This window comes from Patagioenas fasciata, chromosome 1, assembly GCF_037038585.1.
Source record: "Patagioenas fasciata isolate bPatFas1 chromosome 1, bPatFas1.hap1, whole genome shotgun sequence".
Classification (NCBI taxonomy): domain Eukaryota; kingdom Metazoa; phylum Chordata; class Aves; order Columbiformes; family Columbidae; genus Patagioenas; species Patagioenas fasciata.
Window position 1 is genome coordinate 2,053,484 of NC_092520.1, and position 18,101 is coordinate 2,071,584.

The following is an 18,101-nucleotide window of genomic DNA, read 5'->3' on the forward strand; positions in this document are numbered from 1 at the left end:
TGACTCATAGGCCTGACTGGCCAAATTCCAGGGCAGTGATTCTATTCTACCTCCTAGGACACCCAGTTCAAACCACTTGATTTTCCTCCAGTACTGAACACTTCATGCTACCACTCTCCTGCTTCCCTGCTCAGTTTGTACAACGTATGACCCAAATATTCACCGGGAAACCACTTGCTTGTCTCCTCTGGAATTAATCAGCTTACCTGCGTTGACTGGATCACCGTGAGATCGTTAATGTAGCAAAAACCCGCTCCCATAGCGGAGCGTAGCCCGGCGGTCCCAAAGGTCAGCCTGCAGCAGAGCCGGTCCCGTAACTCCTTATGCTTTCCATTCTGCAACAAGTTTTCGATCTGCTCTTTCGTTTTCTGATTCTGCAAAAGAAGAACAAGGTCTTCATTCAGTGCTTGAAATCAGGATCTGAACTATAGGCTCGTTGTTTGTAAATAATTCCTAGTTCCGTTGGGCAACAAGTTCTTGTCTTATACAACGCTCATCTGTACAAAACCTCATTGTAGCTCTCATTTCTATTGTATTCTCTTTTCTGTATCATCCTTATTTATACCAGATTGACGAGCTCTTGCGTCCTTATTTATACAAGATTCAAGAGCTCTTACTGCCATTGATATGCTGAAGTGTCTGTCCAGTCATTAATACAGGTTTTATGTAGCTGGAAGGTTTAAGTGAGAAGCACAGACTTTAGAACAGGTTTTTGGGGCAGGTAGCCCCAATTAATTCTCAATCTGCTGGAAAACAGACCAAAACAAGTCACTTCAAAGCACTAGTTCCTTCCTCCCCACCCGCAGGAAAGGTCTGCACACAGGCACAATAAAATCGAGCTGAGATGGTAAAACAAATTATAAAGGTTTCCCTTTCAAATTACATTAAGCGTTAGCGAGGTGGGTACAAGAGTCAAACCCCTATTTACCGCAAACCCTCAAATCTCTGCTCCCAAAAGCAGTGCTGGTGTCAGTGAAACGTCATTGTATTGTTGGTCTTAGAGAACACAGAAGTAGCAGTTTGCTTTCTGATTTGCCCCCAAATCAGCAAAATGTGTTTGTCATCTGCATATATAGAGAATACATTTACTCCCGTTCATAGCTGAGGAAGTGATTTTATACGTCTCTGAGTGGCTTAATTCAAGTATTTACTTTAAGGTGGGAAAACCTACGATGCTATGAATGTTTCTGAGCCAATCCTCTGCAGCACACAGTATGTTACATAGAAGGGTGGATAAGAGACGCTGATTATTTAAGTCTCCCTCTTTTCTTTCAGTATTTTCCTAAACTTGCGTAACTGTCAAAGCTGTGAACCTCCATGTGTACAAAACAAACGTATATACACGCTATTTGTTCTTTTCGTAGTTATTCTGCACCCTCAATTAATATTGACGCTAGGAAACAATGGGACCAAAGAGGGAAACTTGCATATTAATTACCTATGATTAGAATTAGATAGCCATGGTAATACCAACCACACTATCCTGGAAATGCCTGGGGACACCTGGGGGAAAGTGTGAGATGGTGAGTCTTGTTTGACAAAGAATGTAAGAATATCATGTCTGTATTTACAAAATGTACTAACACGGAGCAATTTACCCATAGGATGCTGATTGTGAAAGGAGGGAATGAGTAAGAACCATTATTTTATAACACGGGGATTTTGAAGGCTTTATAAATTCATTTGGTCATCAAGAAACTCTGACATCCACTTCACAGCTCCTATGGACACATAGAATCACGTTGGTTGGAAAAGATCTTGAAGATCCTCGAGTCCAAGCATTAACCCAGCAGCTGTAAAAAGCCACGACTCCTGGAAGCACAAGAGTTTCTCAAACACGCTGTTGCTTCAAGGGAAGTCCCAAGAAAGGGTTAAAAATAAAGGCAAATGGAATCTGAAAGGCAAAGGTGAAGCACCCCTGACATTTAAAACAGAGGTCAGCCAGCTCCAGCTCCTGTGGCGGAGGGAAACACGTTCTGCACACAGAAATGGTCTCCGGGAGGATTTGAAAAAGGCTGGGAAAAGCACGATAATGAGCTGCACAAAGTGTCATTAGAGAAAGAAAAATAATATTCAATAAAACTTTTCAAAATCTGAAACTATTCCTGCTGCTTGCTGACAGATCTTGAACACGAGACACGTGCATTTCAAAGAAATTCTCATTCCTTTGTGCCTTAAAATGGCAAAGCGTTATTGTTGAAGCTCTCCCATGGCTCGGCGAGCCGAGTGAGCCATTACTCACAGCACTGCTCAAAAAAGGCCTAAAAATAAACCAAAAACAACAGGGCGCAACAAATATTAAATCCCAGAAGTGAATGCTTCTCTTGTAGCTGTTCAAAGGCAGCCAGCTGGAAAACAAATGACTAACGGTGAGCAGAGTCTGAGGGAAGAGTGCACCAAAACCTCCTTTCACACTATCATAACTCAATAGATAGTTTTACTTTAAAATAAGGTTGTTAAATTGCACAGCGTCTTTAACGGCTTTTTAGGACACGCTGTACTGCTTGCCTGCAAGAATAATGTGGAGTACATTACATAGCTTATGGGCAGGAGTTTTGCAAAACGGAGGTAAGGCTTTCCTGAAGCAATTTTACAAATTGATTAACCCGCATTTTTAATTGAAGTTACCTTATCTATTTCTTAGGGAAGGCAAAATGAGGCAGCCAACATTTTATCTGCTCAGGTTGCTAAAATTTCCTGCTATTAGAAAAGGAGCAAAAAAATAAGCAACAAGGTAAAGAAGAAAATCTCAACGTTTTCACACTTGACCTGAAACTCCTGGAGCAACAGAAAGGAGGAGTTTTACAAGACTTGATATAAATGAAGACGTGGTCTCACGCTCTGGGTTACACATCCTATAGCAGTAGAGGCTGATCTCACGACAGCCGTTATCACAACCCTCCGTGGCACGTTCCTTATCACTTTTCGTTGTTTCTTGCTTTTCCTTTTTCCAATCTGGAGCTTCAAAGCCTATGGACCAGTTCAGCTTCTTGCAGTGTGGGTACTAAACTGAGAATTTCAAGAGGCGCTGTGGTCAGGTGGGGCTAAAAGATAACAACAGGTTCCACTCCTGACGTTTAAACCTATTGCAAACTCAAAAAAACAGGGCGCTATGCAGCACTCCATTATATTCTTAATTTCCAAGAAAATATCATCATTCCCACCTACGGATGCAATTATGTGACATTGAGGTGAGCGCCTCACCAGCAGCTTGAAGTAGTTCATCGATATATTCCAAAATAACTATAAGCAATCACTGCTTAGAAAAGCATTTCTCAGGCTTCTGAAGCCAAGCGTGGTGCGAGCACCAAACTCAATTAGCTTGGAAACACAAACTCAGAGCCACTGAAGTGCCCGCTCTCAACTGTTGCCTGGATTAGTAGGGCAGTGAGCTCGGTTAATCACGGTGCAGAAACCTGGTGAAGGAAAGGAGAGGTTCCCCAGGGATTATCAGCTACGGTGCTTGGAGAGTATTTTTAATAGGGAGGGAGAGCAAGGAGGGAGAGCAAGGAGGGAGAGCAAGGAGGGAGAGCAAGGAGGGAGAGCAAGGAGGGAGAGCAAGGAGGGAGAGCAAGGAGGGAGAGCAAGGAGGGAGAGCAAGGAGGGAGAGCAAGGAGGGAGAGAAAGGAGGGAGAGAAAGGAGGGAGAGAAAGGAGGGAGAGAAAGGAGGGAGAGAAAGGAGGGAGAGAAAGGAGGGAGAGAAAGGAGGGAGAGAAAGGAGGGAGAGAAAGGAGGGAGAGAAAGGAGGGAGAGAAAGGAGGGAGAGAAAGGAGGGAGAGAAAGGAGGGAGAGAAAGGAGGGAGAGAAAGGAGGGAGAGAAAGGAGGGAGAGAAAGGAGGGAGGAGAAAATTAAAAAAAAAGAAAAATATTTTAAAAAAAATAAAAAACACACACACAGAAAAAAACCCCCACAAGATTCCCTAAAGCTTCTTGTCTCAAGCAGGAATAAACTAGGTTGTTTCATACAAAACCAGTCATTCCTTAGTTAAAGCAACACTCTAAGATAGCCTTGTTGTCCCAAATGGCTCTAATATAGCAATTCAAATTCTTCTCATGGATTTAGTGATTTGAAGAGCTCACAGAATTTCGTGCTTCTTCTGAAGTCAAGCAGTGTGTGGACATCAACAGTATAAAATCACTCTGAAATATTGATCCCATTGATCAGATCCCTCTCAGCTTCTCTTCTCCAGCTCAACAGCCCCAGCTCTCTCAGTGTCTCCTCAGCACAAAGATGCTCCAGACCCCTCAGCATCTTTGTGTCTCTCCCTGGACTCTCTCCAGTGATTCCTTGTCCTTAAACTGGACCCAGTTCTGCAGATGTGGCCTCACCAGGGCAGAGCAGAGGGGGATAACAACATCCTTCGGCCTCCTGGTCATTCTTCCTCACACACCCCAGGTACTGTTGGCCTCTTGGCCACAGGGCACATTGAATATCCCAGTAATTAGGATATCCCACACTAGGAAGTGCTTAGGAATGGGGGAAAAGCAGAGGGTGAGTCCATTTCAGTGCTGTGGTTGTGGTGAGGTCCGATTTGATAGGAATGCATGTGCACAGGCCCAAGCTCAGCACCAGGTAGCATGTCTGGCAGAAGCAGCACTGACTGTCCCCCCCAAAAAAAGGGGAGAGACAGACCCATCAAAGCCTCTGAGCCCCACGCTGCTACTGGTTTTCAGAGGATTACTTACTGGTAGAAAAGGCACCTGGCAGAGAGAAGGGGTCTTTAAGCGCATAGGGATCAACATCCAAAAAACAAAGAGGGCAGCGAAGAGGGCAGCATTGGGGAAAGGGGGGGCAAGACCTACATCCCATGGAGAAGCTGCTGCTGTCAGCCAACCAGTTTTCTATGCATTTGACAGACAAGCAGCCACCACACCATAGGGGCCCACCCCTTACAGCCACATATATATATATATATATATAGGTCAGGAGGCAGGACAAAGCAGCAATCGAGAAGCAACAGACGCTGTTGCTTCTGCTCTGGGCAGCAGATAAGGTGACAGCAGCCAGGAGGGCCCTGGAAGGAGAGGCTGGTGCTACCTGAACATACATGGCTGGGGACAGAAGAGGGACAGAGAAGGAAGGAGGTGTCTCTGGGCTGGAGTTGGGTTTCTGGCTGTGGCTCTCCAGTTGGTTCAGAAAGAAAAACAGCACCTCAGTGTCACCCCACAGGGGGAGTGTTCCAGCCTCCAACCACCACCCAGTCCCTCTGCTGAACTTGCACCAGTTCGTCCATATCTATCTTGTACTGGGGGGCCCAAAACCAGACGCAGTATCTGTGCAGGGTAACAAGCGCCGAGTAAAGGGAAATAATTCCTTCCCGCAGCATGTTCTGCATTCCCCCTGTCCTCATGGAATGTCACTGAATGTCCCCACTGCTCCATTTCCCTGGCCCATCTGCTTCTCCCTGAACAGCAGCTCTGCCCTCAACCGTCTACTCAGAATCCAGCAGCACCTACAAACGCGATGTGAAAGCCCTCGGAGACGTTAATCTACCATTTTAAGACGGAAATTCATGAAGCATTCTGAATTTTTAAATAGCTTTGGGGCTCGCCATTTGATACGTGGGAAGTGAAGAGCAACCAGAGGTCAGGCAATGTTTTCCTATCCCATTTCACCGTGACTCTACCAAGTACATTCAGGGAGGCCTCTCAGGTTCGTTATCACAAAGAAATGGAAACAAAACACATTTGGACTGGAGACAGACAGGGCACTGCATGGGTAAGAGTCCAGACTCTGCAACGTTAACACTTCTAAGAAAGGCCTGAGGTTTTATTAAACAAAACCAATATATTCTCTCCTGAATTCAATGTTATGCTTCCTCACGTTCAGTTTTCGGTGTACTGCACAATTGCTTACTGAGACAGAATCACACTTTTTTGTAGCTCATCAGGATACATAATGTGAAACAACTGGAGAATTAAAGTACCAGGGCATTAGCTGAGTATTCCTTACTGGTTCTTTCACTCCCAATCACGTTGATAATGTGTACTTATTGCCAGAGCTAGGTTTCAAAGCTAATATCCTGTCAAAATAAGTGGCAGTTTACAACTCCCATAGCACTTGTGCTTTGTTTTTCAGACACTCTCTGCATAAAGAGCCTGGAAGAAAGAAGGGGTGGGGAAAGATCTCAAATTTGCTTATAATTCAGCAAATTTGACAGCCAGAAATTAAGCGCATCAAGTTATGCCTTTGCTTTTTACCAGCAATTGTTTTAAGCTTTTCCCCAAATTAAATCAGGCTTAGTCCCTAAGATCAAAACACACCAGAGCATCTATTTGTAGGAACTCCTAACAAAGAGAAACAGAGCATTGCTTGTATTATAGCGAATCACCTTATACATCCACACAACTTAAGACCAGCAGTGGGCCTTGCATCAAGTTCTTGTTCACAATTTCTCTTGGAAATTGTAGGGTTTGTTTCTTCTTGTTAAGCAAGAAATGTTAGGTTTCTAGTCAGCAACCACACCAACATTCTTCTGTGAAAATCAGTTGGGTAACTGCAGGCTGGCGGTTCCTCAGGCCAGTTACTGCAGCGGGAGAGGGGAAGGGGATGGTAGAGCAAAGCACGGCCTCTATACGTTGCTGTAGGAACTGTATTGACAGGCAGAAGGTTCCATACAGAACATCCCTTGTACCTGCCAATCCACTGGGGTACATTTACATTGAGAGTTTGTCTTGTTCCATTTTGTTCCCGTATTTGGTGCCTCGGTGAGTGACGACACCTCCGGAACAGTCTGCTCTGTCTGGTAGCCCAGAAGGGTGGAGGAAGCCAGGATGAAAGAACATTTTAGGTACAGTCTACAGCCATTCTGCCTGTCTGGAGTGAACTGTGGAATAGTTTCGCTCCATGCATCAAAACCAGTCCTCCAATACTGTCCCCCAAGGCCCTATACCTCCCCCATATGTCATACAACCCATGTACATGGGACTCAAGTCTTCACGTTACCAAAACATCACCCCACCAGCACTTTGGACTAAGAAGACCAAGGTATTCCTGAGGCAGGGAGGCCGCACATACCATAAAAGACAATCCTCAGCCAAATACCATATAGAATTATTAATGATAGTGCCCATTCACAGACTGTACCACTGATGTGCTACTGCCCTCTGAGAGGGACAGTCACATCATCATGTATTTTCAAGAACACCAGAACCTGGAAACCTGCAAGCATTGTAAAAAACATCCAAAGTATCATAGCAATCCTCTGATTAGAGGCCCACAATTGTGTTTCAGAAAAACAGACAACGCAAGATCAAACGCTAACGGCAAGAGGAACAAATAGAAGTAGAGCTTCAAGTCCTTTAATTTAATTCTGTGGCTCAGCGTACAAAACACGAAGTCACAGGCAAAGCAGGTCACATCACTGCGCTGTTCAACCACCTGAAATAGTTCACAGCACGCAGATTTCACTTGGTTCTCTGCTTTTCCCAAGGGTCAAGGCAGGATTGCATCCAGGAAACGAGAGGTCGTATTTCTGTCAGCATTTATTTCACTACTTCTGTTTTAGTGGAAGATTTTTGTACGTTTTATCTAAACAAATTTAAGGAGACTTTTGTTTCACAGAACAGGACCTCCAGAGGTGAAGTTTACCAACCCTCCTGCTCAAGCAGGGACACAGAGCCATTTGCCCAGGACCGTGTCCACACAACTACTGAATATCTCCAAGGATGGAGACTCCACCACCTCCCTGGGCAACCCTCATCATAAAAAAGTGTTTTCTGGTGTTCAGAGAGACCTTCTAATTGAATAATTTTGTTCCAGTGCCCAACTGAAGTGTGTAACACAGGACAGTCCCTGGTAAAACCTCTGGTTCATGTCAGGTAGAGTAAGACACGAGTCCTGCGGTTCACACCGAGATGTCCCCAGTGCGCCCAGCAAGATGTGGATGCAGGGCTTAGCACTGGACATGTCTTTAATCTTAAATGTGTGAAATATTACCTTTGATCAACTTAACAAGCATTTTTATTCCACAGTTTAACACACAAATCCCAGCAACACAAGTCTTTAAAACTGGGAAGTAGATAAAATTAAAAGCAGCAAGGCCTATTTTAATCTTTGCTGAGGTTCTTTAAATTACTGCTCCAGCTACTGAGTTTCCCTCCCCAGCATTATCAGTTGTTATTATAATTCTATTAATATTTGTTTCTTTTTGCTTGAATGGTGGAAGAGAGCCATGTCACAGTGATGTCAGGGCCACACCACAGCAAGAAGCCACCAGCTCCTGGCATCACCCCGGTGATGCAGTAGCCGTGTCACAGCAGGTAGAACACTGGTGGCAGCCAGTGTCACAGGGGAGCTGGGGACACAGGCAGCCACAGATGGGCACACCAAGGGCTGTGACAGGCAGGGGAGGGCAGGGTGGCTGTTCCTCCTTTGTTGCTTCTCCTGTGCATCACCGGACACCCAGAGAGGGATGGGATTGGACCACAGCACACTCCTGTCTTCTCCCTCCGGAGCTAAGTATCCAAATATCCTACCTGTGTCCCATTCCAGTCATGCAGGGAGCTGGAAACTCCTCACATCCACGAGCAGAGGGAGCTCCCCATCCTTTACCCTGGATAGCCATGGGCTTCTCTAGTTTAAGGACAACGGAGGGAGTCCAGCGGCAGGCTATGAAAATGATTAGGGGTCTGGAGCATCTCTGTTATGAGGAGAGACCGGGAGAGCTGGGGCTGTTGAGCTGGAGAAGAGAAGCTGAGAGGTATGTGATCGATGATCAGTATCTCAGGGTGGGTGTCAGAGGATGGAGCAGACTCTGTTCAGTGGTGCCCATCACCAGGGTGAGGGGCAACAGGCACAGACTGAAACACAGGAGGCTCCATGTGAACATGAGCAGAAACTGCTTTGCTGGGAGGTGCCAGAGCCTGGCCCAGGCTGCCCAGAGCGGGTGTGGAGTCTCCTTCTCTGAGACAGCCAAACCACCTGGGATCCTGTGTGATCTTCTCTGTGACCCTGTGTGAGCAGGTGGGTTGGACTGGATGATCTCCAGAGGTCCCTTCCAACCCCTACCATTCTGTGATTCTGGGCTGGGCCCCACGTGAGCTCCTGACACCATCACGAGCGATGCAGTGATCAGAACACTGGTGGTAGTTCATGTCGCTGGGAGGTGGGTAGCACAGCTGGCCCACGACAGGTGTCTCCTGGGCATCAGGAAGACATGGGATGGACAGCCTTGGCAGCAGACTGGGAGAGCTCCCAAGCAAGGAGGCAGGAGAGGTCCAAGGTGATGGAATGCGACAGCTTTAGTTGTTGATTCTCCCATTTTGACAGCTGCAGCCCTGGATATGGACATAACCAGACCAAAGCCTCCACTACTCAGCTGGAGAGCACTGCACCTTTTTGCTAGGACACTGAGCTAGTGTGTACCCCATCACGGGCCTACAGGCAGCTGGAAGCTCTCCGCAGCTAAGGACAAAGGCTTCTCCACACCAGTCATCTTCTCTGCACTTCATCAGGGACCAACAGGCAGCTGGAAGCTCCCCATAGCTATAGATCATAGAATCATAGAATGTCCCGAGTTGGAAGGGACCCATAAGGATCATCGAGTCCAAATCCTGTCCCTGCATATGACAGTGGGATCAAGCAAACACTCAGCAAGTTTGCAGATGACCCCAAGCTGAGTGGCGCACGTGACCAGTCTGAGGGACAGGATCCATCCAGACAGACCTGGACAAGCTTGACCAGTGGGTCCACGTGAACCTCACGAGGTTCAGCAAGGTCAAGTGCAAGGTCCTGCACCTGGGTCAGGGCAACCCCCGGTGCCAATCCAGGTCGGGGATAGAGGGATGGAGAGCAGCCCCCAGGAGAAGGACTTGGGGTGCTGGGGGTGAAAGATTGGCCATGAGCCAGCAACATGCGCTTGCAGCCCAGAAATCCACCCGTGTCCTGGGCTGCATCCCCAGCAGCGTGAGCAGCAGGTGGAGGGAGGGGATTCTGCCCCTCTGCTCCGCTCTGGTGAGACCCCCCTGCAGTGCTGGTCCAGCTCTGGGTCCTCAGCACAGGACACACATGGAGCTGCTGGAGAGGGGCCAGAGGAGCCCCAGAAATGATCCAAGGCTGGAACAGCTCTGCTGGGAGGACAGGTTGAGAGAGTTGGGGTGTTCAGCTGGAGAAGAGAAGCTCCGGGGAGACCTTAGTGCAGCCTTTCCTGACTTAAAAGTGTCCAAGAAGAAAGATGGGGACAGACTTTTGAGCAGAGCCTGTTGTGACAGGACAAGAGGTGATGGTTTTAAACTAAAGGAGGGAGATTCAGGCCAGACATGAGGAAGAAACTGTTGCCCTGAGGGTGGTGAGAGCCTGGCCCAGGTTGGCCAGAGAGGTGGTGGCTGAACCATCCCTGGAGACATCCCAGGCCAGGCTGGACGGGGCTCTGAGCAACCTGAGCTGCTGAAGATGTCCCTGCTCATGGCAGGGGTGGCACTGGGGGAGCTGGGAAGGTCCCTTCAACCCAAACTATTATATGATTCTATCATTCCAAGTCAAGGGCAAAGGCAGCACTGCACCATCAACTATCTACATACCCCATAACAGACCTATGTGCAGCAGGAAGCTCCCCACAGCCAAGGACAAAAGGATTTCTGCCCCTTTCCTCCATTTTCACACCCAGTTACAGGCCTACAGGCATCTGGAAGCTCCCACAGCCATAGATGAAGGTTTCTGCATACCACCTTCCATCTCCACAACCCATTGCGGTCCTACAGGCAGCTAGACGCCCATCAGAGTCATGGAAAAAGGGAGCAGCACACCATCAACCATTTCCATACCCCATCATGGACCTATTTTTTAAAATGTATGTGCATATATATATGATATGCACATATATATAAATATACATATATGAAGTGTAGCTATGAATAAATCTGAGCTGCACAGAGGAAGCTGGGTGCTGTGGGGCTCCCCAGGAGCCAGCAGCACAGGCCAGCAGACAACCCACCTCTTTTATATCAGTCCAACAGAAAACAAGAAACAAAAAACCTTACATAACTGCTTTTTTTACAGCTATTTCTGCATGTTCTTTTTTAAATAAACTGGATTGAAATCTATTGTAGTAATGCTTTATAGCTCACTGCTGCTGAAGGAGGCGGTTCTCACCTTCCCAGGCTGCTCCCACTAATGTGTTGGCTCCTTTTTCTTGTGTCAGGAAAAACATTTATGCAGCTGCAGCGACTCGGATCAATAACAAACCCACTCCCTTCCCCCCCGCCAGCCTGAAGAGCTGCATGAATATTGTGCCAGCTCAGGCAGGTACGGAGGGGGAAAGTATAGCAACAAGGAAGGGTGAGATTACCTTCTTTCTGCAATTCTCTCATTATGATCTATGAAGAATAAAAAAAAGATCCATTTCTCACAACACTGTAAAATCATTAAACCACCCAAATACACGTAGACCAGCTGTTAAAAAAAAGAAAAAAACACAAAAGATCCTACATCATACAGAATACTTATATTTATGAATTCAGAGGTGCCTGACACAAGCAAGTTCCAAACGATACCAATCAAATCTTAATGCTCAAATCTTATTTCTGATGTTTGGAAGTTAAATTGCGTAAACACAAAATTGCAATATCCTTTCCTCCATGACGACACCACAGACAGAAATGTAATTCATTTATCAATGCAGACAGCAATGCCATGAAGTATAAGCTTCAAGAGTATCCTGAGGGAATTCATATAGTCTCATGTCTTCGAACAGGCACTAAAGCACAGTACTTATTTCTGAGCTTCCCCCATTTCACTGAGTTGTTTACACCCTGTTGGTTGTAACAAAATGGGGTTTGTACCCCAGCATACCCAGAATCAACTATTTGAATAATCCACAATTTTATCTGCTGTGTTTCAATGTTAGAGCTTGCAACGCATGCATGTAAATTTAAATAATTCCTCTTCTTGTTTGTGGCAAATTCTTGACTTTATTTTCCCATTTTTACTCTTACAAATACACCTTTACTCTTACAAATACACCTTTATAATAAAAAATATTGCAAGTTGAATGGCAGGAGCAGGTTCTTGGTCTCTAACTACCAAGTTCATTTCCTCTTGAAACGCACCTTAAAAGTCACAAAAACTAAAAGAACACCAAGAGGCATTCCAAAAAAGCCCTAAAACCAACCAAGCCACCCTGTTAGCAAGTAGGAAGCTCTCCATGCTACATTTGTTCACTGACCATAAGTCCAGGAATTAGTAAAACGAAATGAGAAAGGTCTGCACAAACAGCTCCAGGAGAATTAATTTAAGTTTTTCCACCATGTGATGTTCTAACAGTGCCCTTGTAATAACCACAAAACATCCCATTCTCCCACACAGGCCTCACCACAGCCTGGGAACAGTTTGTGTACAAACACTCCTCCATATCTTGATTGAAAATGAGAAAAGCCACATGACACTGAGCATGCCCAGGAAACACGAGTCTTGTCTGCAATCCTACAGGGCTAATGAATAAACCATCAGCCAACAGCTTGAGCTTAGGCTTATTTTTACAGCCTGAGGACTTACTGAAGGAAAGGAAGAGGTTACCTGTTATCTGCCTCGTAGGCAAAGCTGTGAATCTTTATTTGGGATCATGTTTTTGATGAAGTAGATCAGGATCTTAATCATAATGTTCTCTCCCACTGGCTGCTGAGCCAATATCTGAACCTCAGACTTACACCAAAACCTCCTCTGCTGCTACGTACAACAAACGCTCAGCTACTGTACTGGGAACACCTCATCTTTGTGTCACTCTGCGTGTGCCACATTCTTGCCAGTCTATAAAGCCACCTAAGACAAGCACATCAAATCATTACTACAACCAAAATTCAAACACCTGTTCTAAAGAGAAGCACTCTTCTTAGAGACAACTGCTCTGACACAGCTTTCTACACAAGCCAGACTCCTTTAGGAGACCTAAGACAGATGTGGAAGTACAATAGGAAAGCTAGAAAGTGGATGTACAATAGGAAAGCTAGAAAGTGGATGAAGAGGAGTTAAATGGAGAAAGTATAGAACAATATTTGCTCAGATAGTTTACCAAGAAGGTGGGTGCCTTATGCCTCTAAACATGTCTCAAAGCAAAAAAAGTAAACACGCAGTAATTAAGGAGTGAGAATGGAGAGAGATTTTGTTAGTGAGTTACTCTAAGCCAGTTGCTAGAAGCATTAATGAAGATGGAGAGAAAGGAGGAAAGCAGAAGGACCATGATACAGTCAGGTTTCCTCCATCCACCCACATCCCAGGCTGTAATCACAGTTTTATTATAGAAAAGGTTAGCACGTATACCCAAATGAAAATGGATGAAGAGCACCGCTCTAAGAATTAATTACAGCAAGTAATTTTCAATTACGTTAGAGGACAAAAGCTCCCCACAGCTAAATACAGCTGTGAACATAGCGCATAGATTTTTCCTTGATCAGAGGCAGCAAAAGTCCCTACAACCAAGGAAACTGTGGGCAGGGAAGGGGTGATACACAGCAGCTCCTCATCAAGAGACCTCATTTCTTGGGTTTACGGTGAAATACAAGGGTATTGGGCAAATAATCCTGTACTTGCTGGTTTCTCTTCACCTTCCCATCCCACAATCCCTTCACCTCTTTCTTTTACACCCTTTACGGAGCAACTGGAAGAGCTTCTGAACCACCCACGGCTCCAGCCCCATGGTCAAGTCCTCCTTCTCCAGGTGATTTTGAGTTCTCAAAATTCACAGGAACTCTCTTTGAAATCTCTCCGAGTAATGAGTTCGAGTCGTAGGAAAGGTCATGATTATCACCTAGGGAAGGAAGGGTAAACAGGAACAATCAAACTGACTCTTCAGTTTGTATTTTACTGGTTAATTTTGGCCTTAGAAGGAGCTATAGAATATTTTGCTATTGCTGGTTTTAATCCAAGTATTCTTCCTCAGTAATCTTAACAAGTGTAAGTTCTCCTACTTCATACATTTTTCAGATAAACATATACTAATATGTTTTAAAAAAACCCTTTTGATACACCAACCAGAAGTTCTAACCAAAAAAACCCTATTTACTAGAGTTCAGCCTGGGTTATCAAGTGTATTATCAGGAATGTTATTTCCCTTCTCCACTCCTTCCCTCCCCCACGCCACAATTCGCAGATATTTTCACAACAGCAGCTCCGAGCGCAAAATGTGCAGATGGCGAGCGTTAATTCCTGCAAAAACAAAAGAAGAGGGGATATCTCCAAGTAGCAGAAAGCTCATCTAAGGGCTATCATGCAGAATTGGAGCCCTTCTGCTTTGATCCTGACAGGACACAATTAGAGGAAACGGCATAAACACATTGACAACCACTCTCATTAAAAAGAAAAACAAAGAAAAAAGCCACAGACAGAAACCTAAAGCACTGGTGAACTGGTAGTTTACCCTCCCCCATCTCCAAGGTATTTTTTAAAGCACAGGCCATGATGTTTTGATAAATCAGCTGAAAAAGTAACCCTTTCAACAATGATTTAAGCAAAATAACATTCAATATCTAATTATTATGGCCTCAAATCTGCTTTGGATGGTTTTAATCAGAACAAACCTTGCTGGAGCTGAAAAGGAAGGAGCATGGGAGAACTTAGAGCTCTGGAGATGTTTCTCTCCTGGGGAGGGCATTACATTCAGGAAGCTAAGAAAACCAAAATTATGCCATTCGACTCGTAACTGCATTTTTAAGCCACGCAACAAACCTTCAACCCGATTTCACAAGACGCGCCTTTCTGCCTTAACGAAGCAGGTGCCACGTTCCATGTGCCAGTAAAATGACATCATCGCATCCCTTCCTCAGGTACAGCCCCTGGATGACCTCACTTTTCCCCCCCTCTCCTAGAATTTTAGTCACAAAGAGCATTTTTTGGATTTGGTCGGATGCTGAGAGCTGTTTTTTTTTATTTTTAAAGGGTACCTGCCACCCCCAAACCCTGGGGAAAGGGCCCTTCGGAGGGAGGGCGGAGGGAGAAGGAACCGAACAGAGCACCGGGTGGGATGAGGTGACACCACACGCGATGGGACAGATGACAAAACAACCCCGGAGGGGGGACAAACCCCCAGGCGGAGCCACACACCCACCTTGTCCCAGCTCAGCCACTGCCACACCGCCTTATCCAGCTGCGCATCGCCGGTGCTGCAGGAGATCAGCACGTTGGAGTTGACGTCCCCGGGGGCTCCGCACTCGCCCATGTCTGCGGGGAGTGGATGATGAGGAGACGACGGAGGCTCCGCTGCTTCGCTTCTTCACTCCGCCGCGGCACCGCGCATCGCTTGAGGGAGGGGAAGAGCGGAGGGAGGCGGGGCCGGCGCCCCGGTACGCGGGGAAAGCGGAGAGAGCCGGGGGCTCCCGGAGGCGGGCGCTATTTACCTCAGCCCAACGCTCCCGACAGCGGCCGCCGCCTCAGCCGGTAACGGTAGTGGCGCGCGCCCCACGCACCGCCCGCCGCTCGACAACAACCGAGGCCACGCCCCCCGCGCCGCGGCCCCGCCAATCCCGTCTCGTCAGCCTGGCTGGCCGCGCGGCAATGCATGACGGGAAATGTAGTCCGGGAGCCGCAGAGGGAGGGGTGGGCGGACGGGAAGAAACTACAACTCCCGGCAGCCCCCGCGGCGCGCCCAGTTCGCCTGAGGGTGCGGGGAAGCGGACAGGGCTGAGGGGCAGCGGCTGCGCTGCCTTCAACCGGCCCAGATGAGGGGGTCCCGGCTTCTCCCGCCCCGTACCCTCTCTGGTAGCCGTGTCTCTCCCTTCCGTGGCCTCGGCTCCGTCGTGTCCACGCCCTGGGCTGCTCAGTGTGGTAGTAACGACCACTGGCGATCAGTGTCACAGGACGCTTGGCCCTCAGGAAGCTTGAGTAGGGTTAGGGGGGAGGCGGGAAGGGCTGGGGGGAGGCTCCCTGCTTTTGCTTGATGAAAACAAAAAGATTTACAGTATATCTCTTACCACACCACCAAACCGGTGCTCTCTGCCTCCTGGGTGATCTACATGAGACCCCCCCTGCAGTGCTGGTCCAGCTCTGGGTCCTCAGCACAGGACACACATGGACCTGCTGGAGAGGGGCCAGAGGAGCCCCAGGAATGATGCGAGGCTGGAACAGCTCTGCTGGGAGGACAGGCTGAGAGAGCTGGGGTGTTCAGCTGGAGAAGAGAAGCTCCAGGGAGACCTTAGTGTGGCCTTTCTGGACTTAAAAGGGGCCCATAAGAAAGATGAGGACAGACTTTTGAGCAGGGCCTGTTTTGATAGGACAAGGGGTGATGGTTTTAAACTAAAGATTCAGGCCAGACATGAGGAAGAAATTGTTGTCCCTGGGGGTGGTTAAAGCCTGGCCCAGGTTGGCCAGAGAGGTGGTGGCTGAACCATCCCTGGAGACATCCCAGGCCAGGCTGGACGGGGCTCTGAGCAACCTGAGCTGCTGAAGATGTCCCTGTCATGGCAGGGGTGGCACTGGGTGACCTTTGAAGGTCCCAAACCAAGCCATTGTGTGATTCTATGAAAAGCTAAAAACCTCCCTGGCTGCGCTTCTCCTTCAGCCTCTGAGACAGAATTCAGCACTACCAAGTGCATCATTTGTTCCCTCTGAAGGGATAATGGAAACAGTGCTACCCTGGAGGACAAGCCCATTGCTCAGAGCATTTCCAGACAGGCTGCAGAAGCAGCAATTAAACTGCCATTAGGAGGAAAATCATAATCCCTGCTTCGCCTTCCAGGCCTCTTCAGTTCTAATTGAATTGCCTGTCCCTAAGCAGAAGGCCACAGCAGTGACCACATCCCACAGAGCATCTCCATCCCGCAGAGGATCCTCATCCCTCAGAGCATCCTCATCCCTCAGAGCATCCTCATCCCGCAGAGCATCCTCATCCCGCAGAGCATCTCCATCCCACAGAGGATCCTCATCCCACAGAGCATCCTCATCCCTCAGAGCATCCTCATCCCGCAGAGCATCCTCATCCCGCAGAGCATCTCCATCCCGCAGAGGATCCTCATTCCACAGAGCATCCTCATCCCTCAGAGCATCCTCATCCCTCAGAGCATCCTCATCCCGCAGAGCATCTCCATCCTGCAGAGGATCCTCATCCCACAGAGCATCCTCATCCCTCAGAGCATCCTCATCCTGCAGAGCATCCTCATCCCACAGAGCATCCTCATCTCGCAGAGCATCCTCATCCCTCAGAGCATCTCCATCCTACAGAGCATATTCATCCCACAGAGCATCTTCATCCCGCAGAGCATCCTCATCCCACAGAGCATCCTCATCCCGCAGAGCATCTTCATCCCGCAGAGCATCCTCATCCTGCAGAGCATCCTCATCCCACAGCGTATCTTCATCCCACAGCGTGTCCTCATCCCACAGAGCATCCTCATCCTGCAGCGTTTCTTCATCCCACAAAGCATCCTCATCCTGCAGCGTTTCTTCATCCCACAGAGCATCCTCATCCTGCAGCGTTTCTTCATCCCACAAAGCATCCTCATCCTGCAGCGTTTCTTCATCCCACAGAGCATCCTCATCCTGCAGCGCATCCTCATCCTGCAGTGTATCTTCATCCCACAGCATGTCCTCATCCCACAGCGTGTCCTCATCCCGCAGAGCATCCTCATCCTACAGAACATCTTCATCCCACAGAGCATCCTCAACCCGCAGCATTTCTTCATCCTGCAGAGCATTCTCGCAGAGGTTGCCATAGTGACAGCGGGCACTGCAGAGGAATGCGAAGCTTCAGGAAGACGGGCAGAGGGCAGTGGGACTGGTGCCCAGGGGTCGCTGGGTGTGAAGGGAGGTACAAAATGCCGGGTTGTGAGCGGCCCAGGCTCCTGGAGGAGGTGGATAGAGGAAGTGGAGAAAGAAGACGACACAACAGAGGGATGGCAAAGAGGTGGGGAGGTGGTTTGGGGTACCCAAGCAGCAAAGCAAAAGATGTTGGTGAAAAATAAATATAGCAGGGAACGATCCAAACTAAGAAAGCCTGGAAATCTCAATTTGACATCTCTTCCCTTCAAAGCTCTCAAGTCAGTGTGCTGAAGAGACCTCTTGGCTGCAGATACAAACAAATGCTCCGTTCCAAAGGTCTGACTTGACTGTGGGGAGATGAACCTTTAAATTGGGCTATTACAGTAAATTACTGTTAGAAGTCAACAGAAGACAAAGA

At 47.7% G+C, this 18,101-nt stretch overlaps 1 protein-coding gene across 1 annotated transcript in view; it reads right to left on the minus strand.

Annotated features, from left to right (window-relative positions):
* Positions 1 to 15,404, minus strand: part of PGM2L1 (phosphoglucomutase 2 like 1) — a 50,559-nt gene extending 35,155 nt beyond the window's left edge. Inside the window, exons 1-2 of the mRNA XM_065834073.2 lie at positions 15,039 to 15,404; positions 207 to 374 (exon numbers count right to left, since the gene is read on the minus strand). Coding sequence (XP_065690145.2) covers positions 207 to 374; positions 15,039 to 15,149 — 279 coding nt within the window. The 5' untranslated portion in view covers positions 15,150 to 15,404. The remainder of the gene's footprint in view (positions 1 to 206; positions 375 to 15,038) is intronic.
* Between the last annotated feature and the right edge of the window lie 2,697 nt (positions 15,405 to 18,101).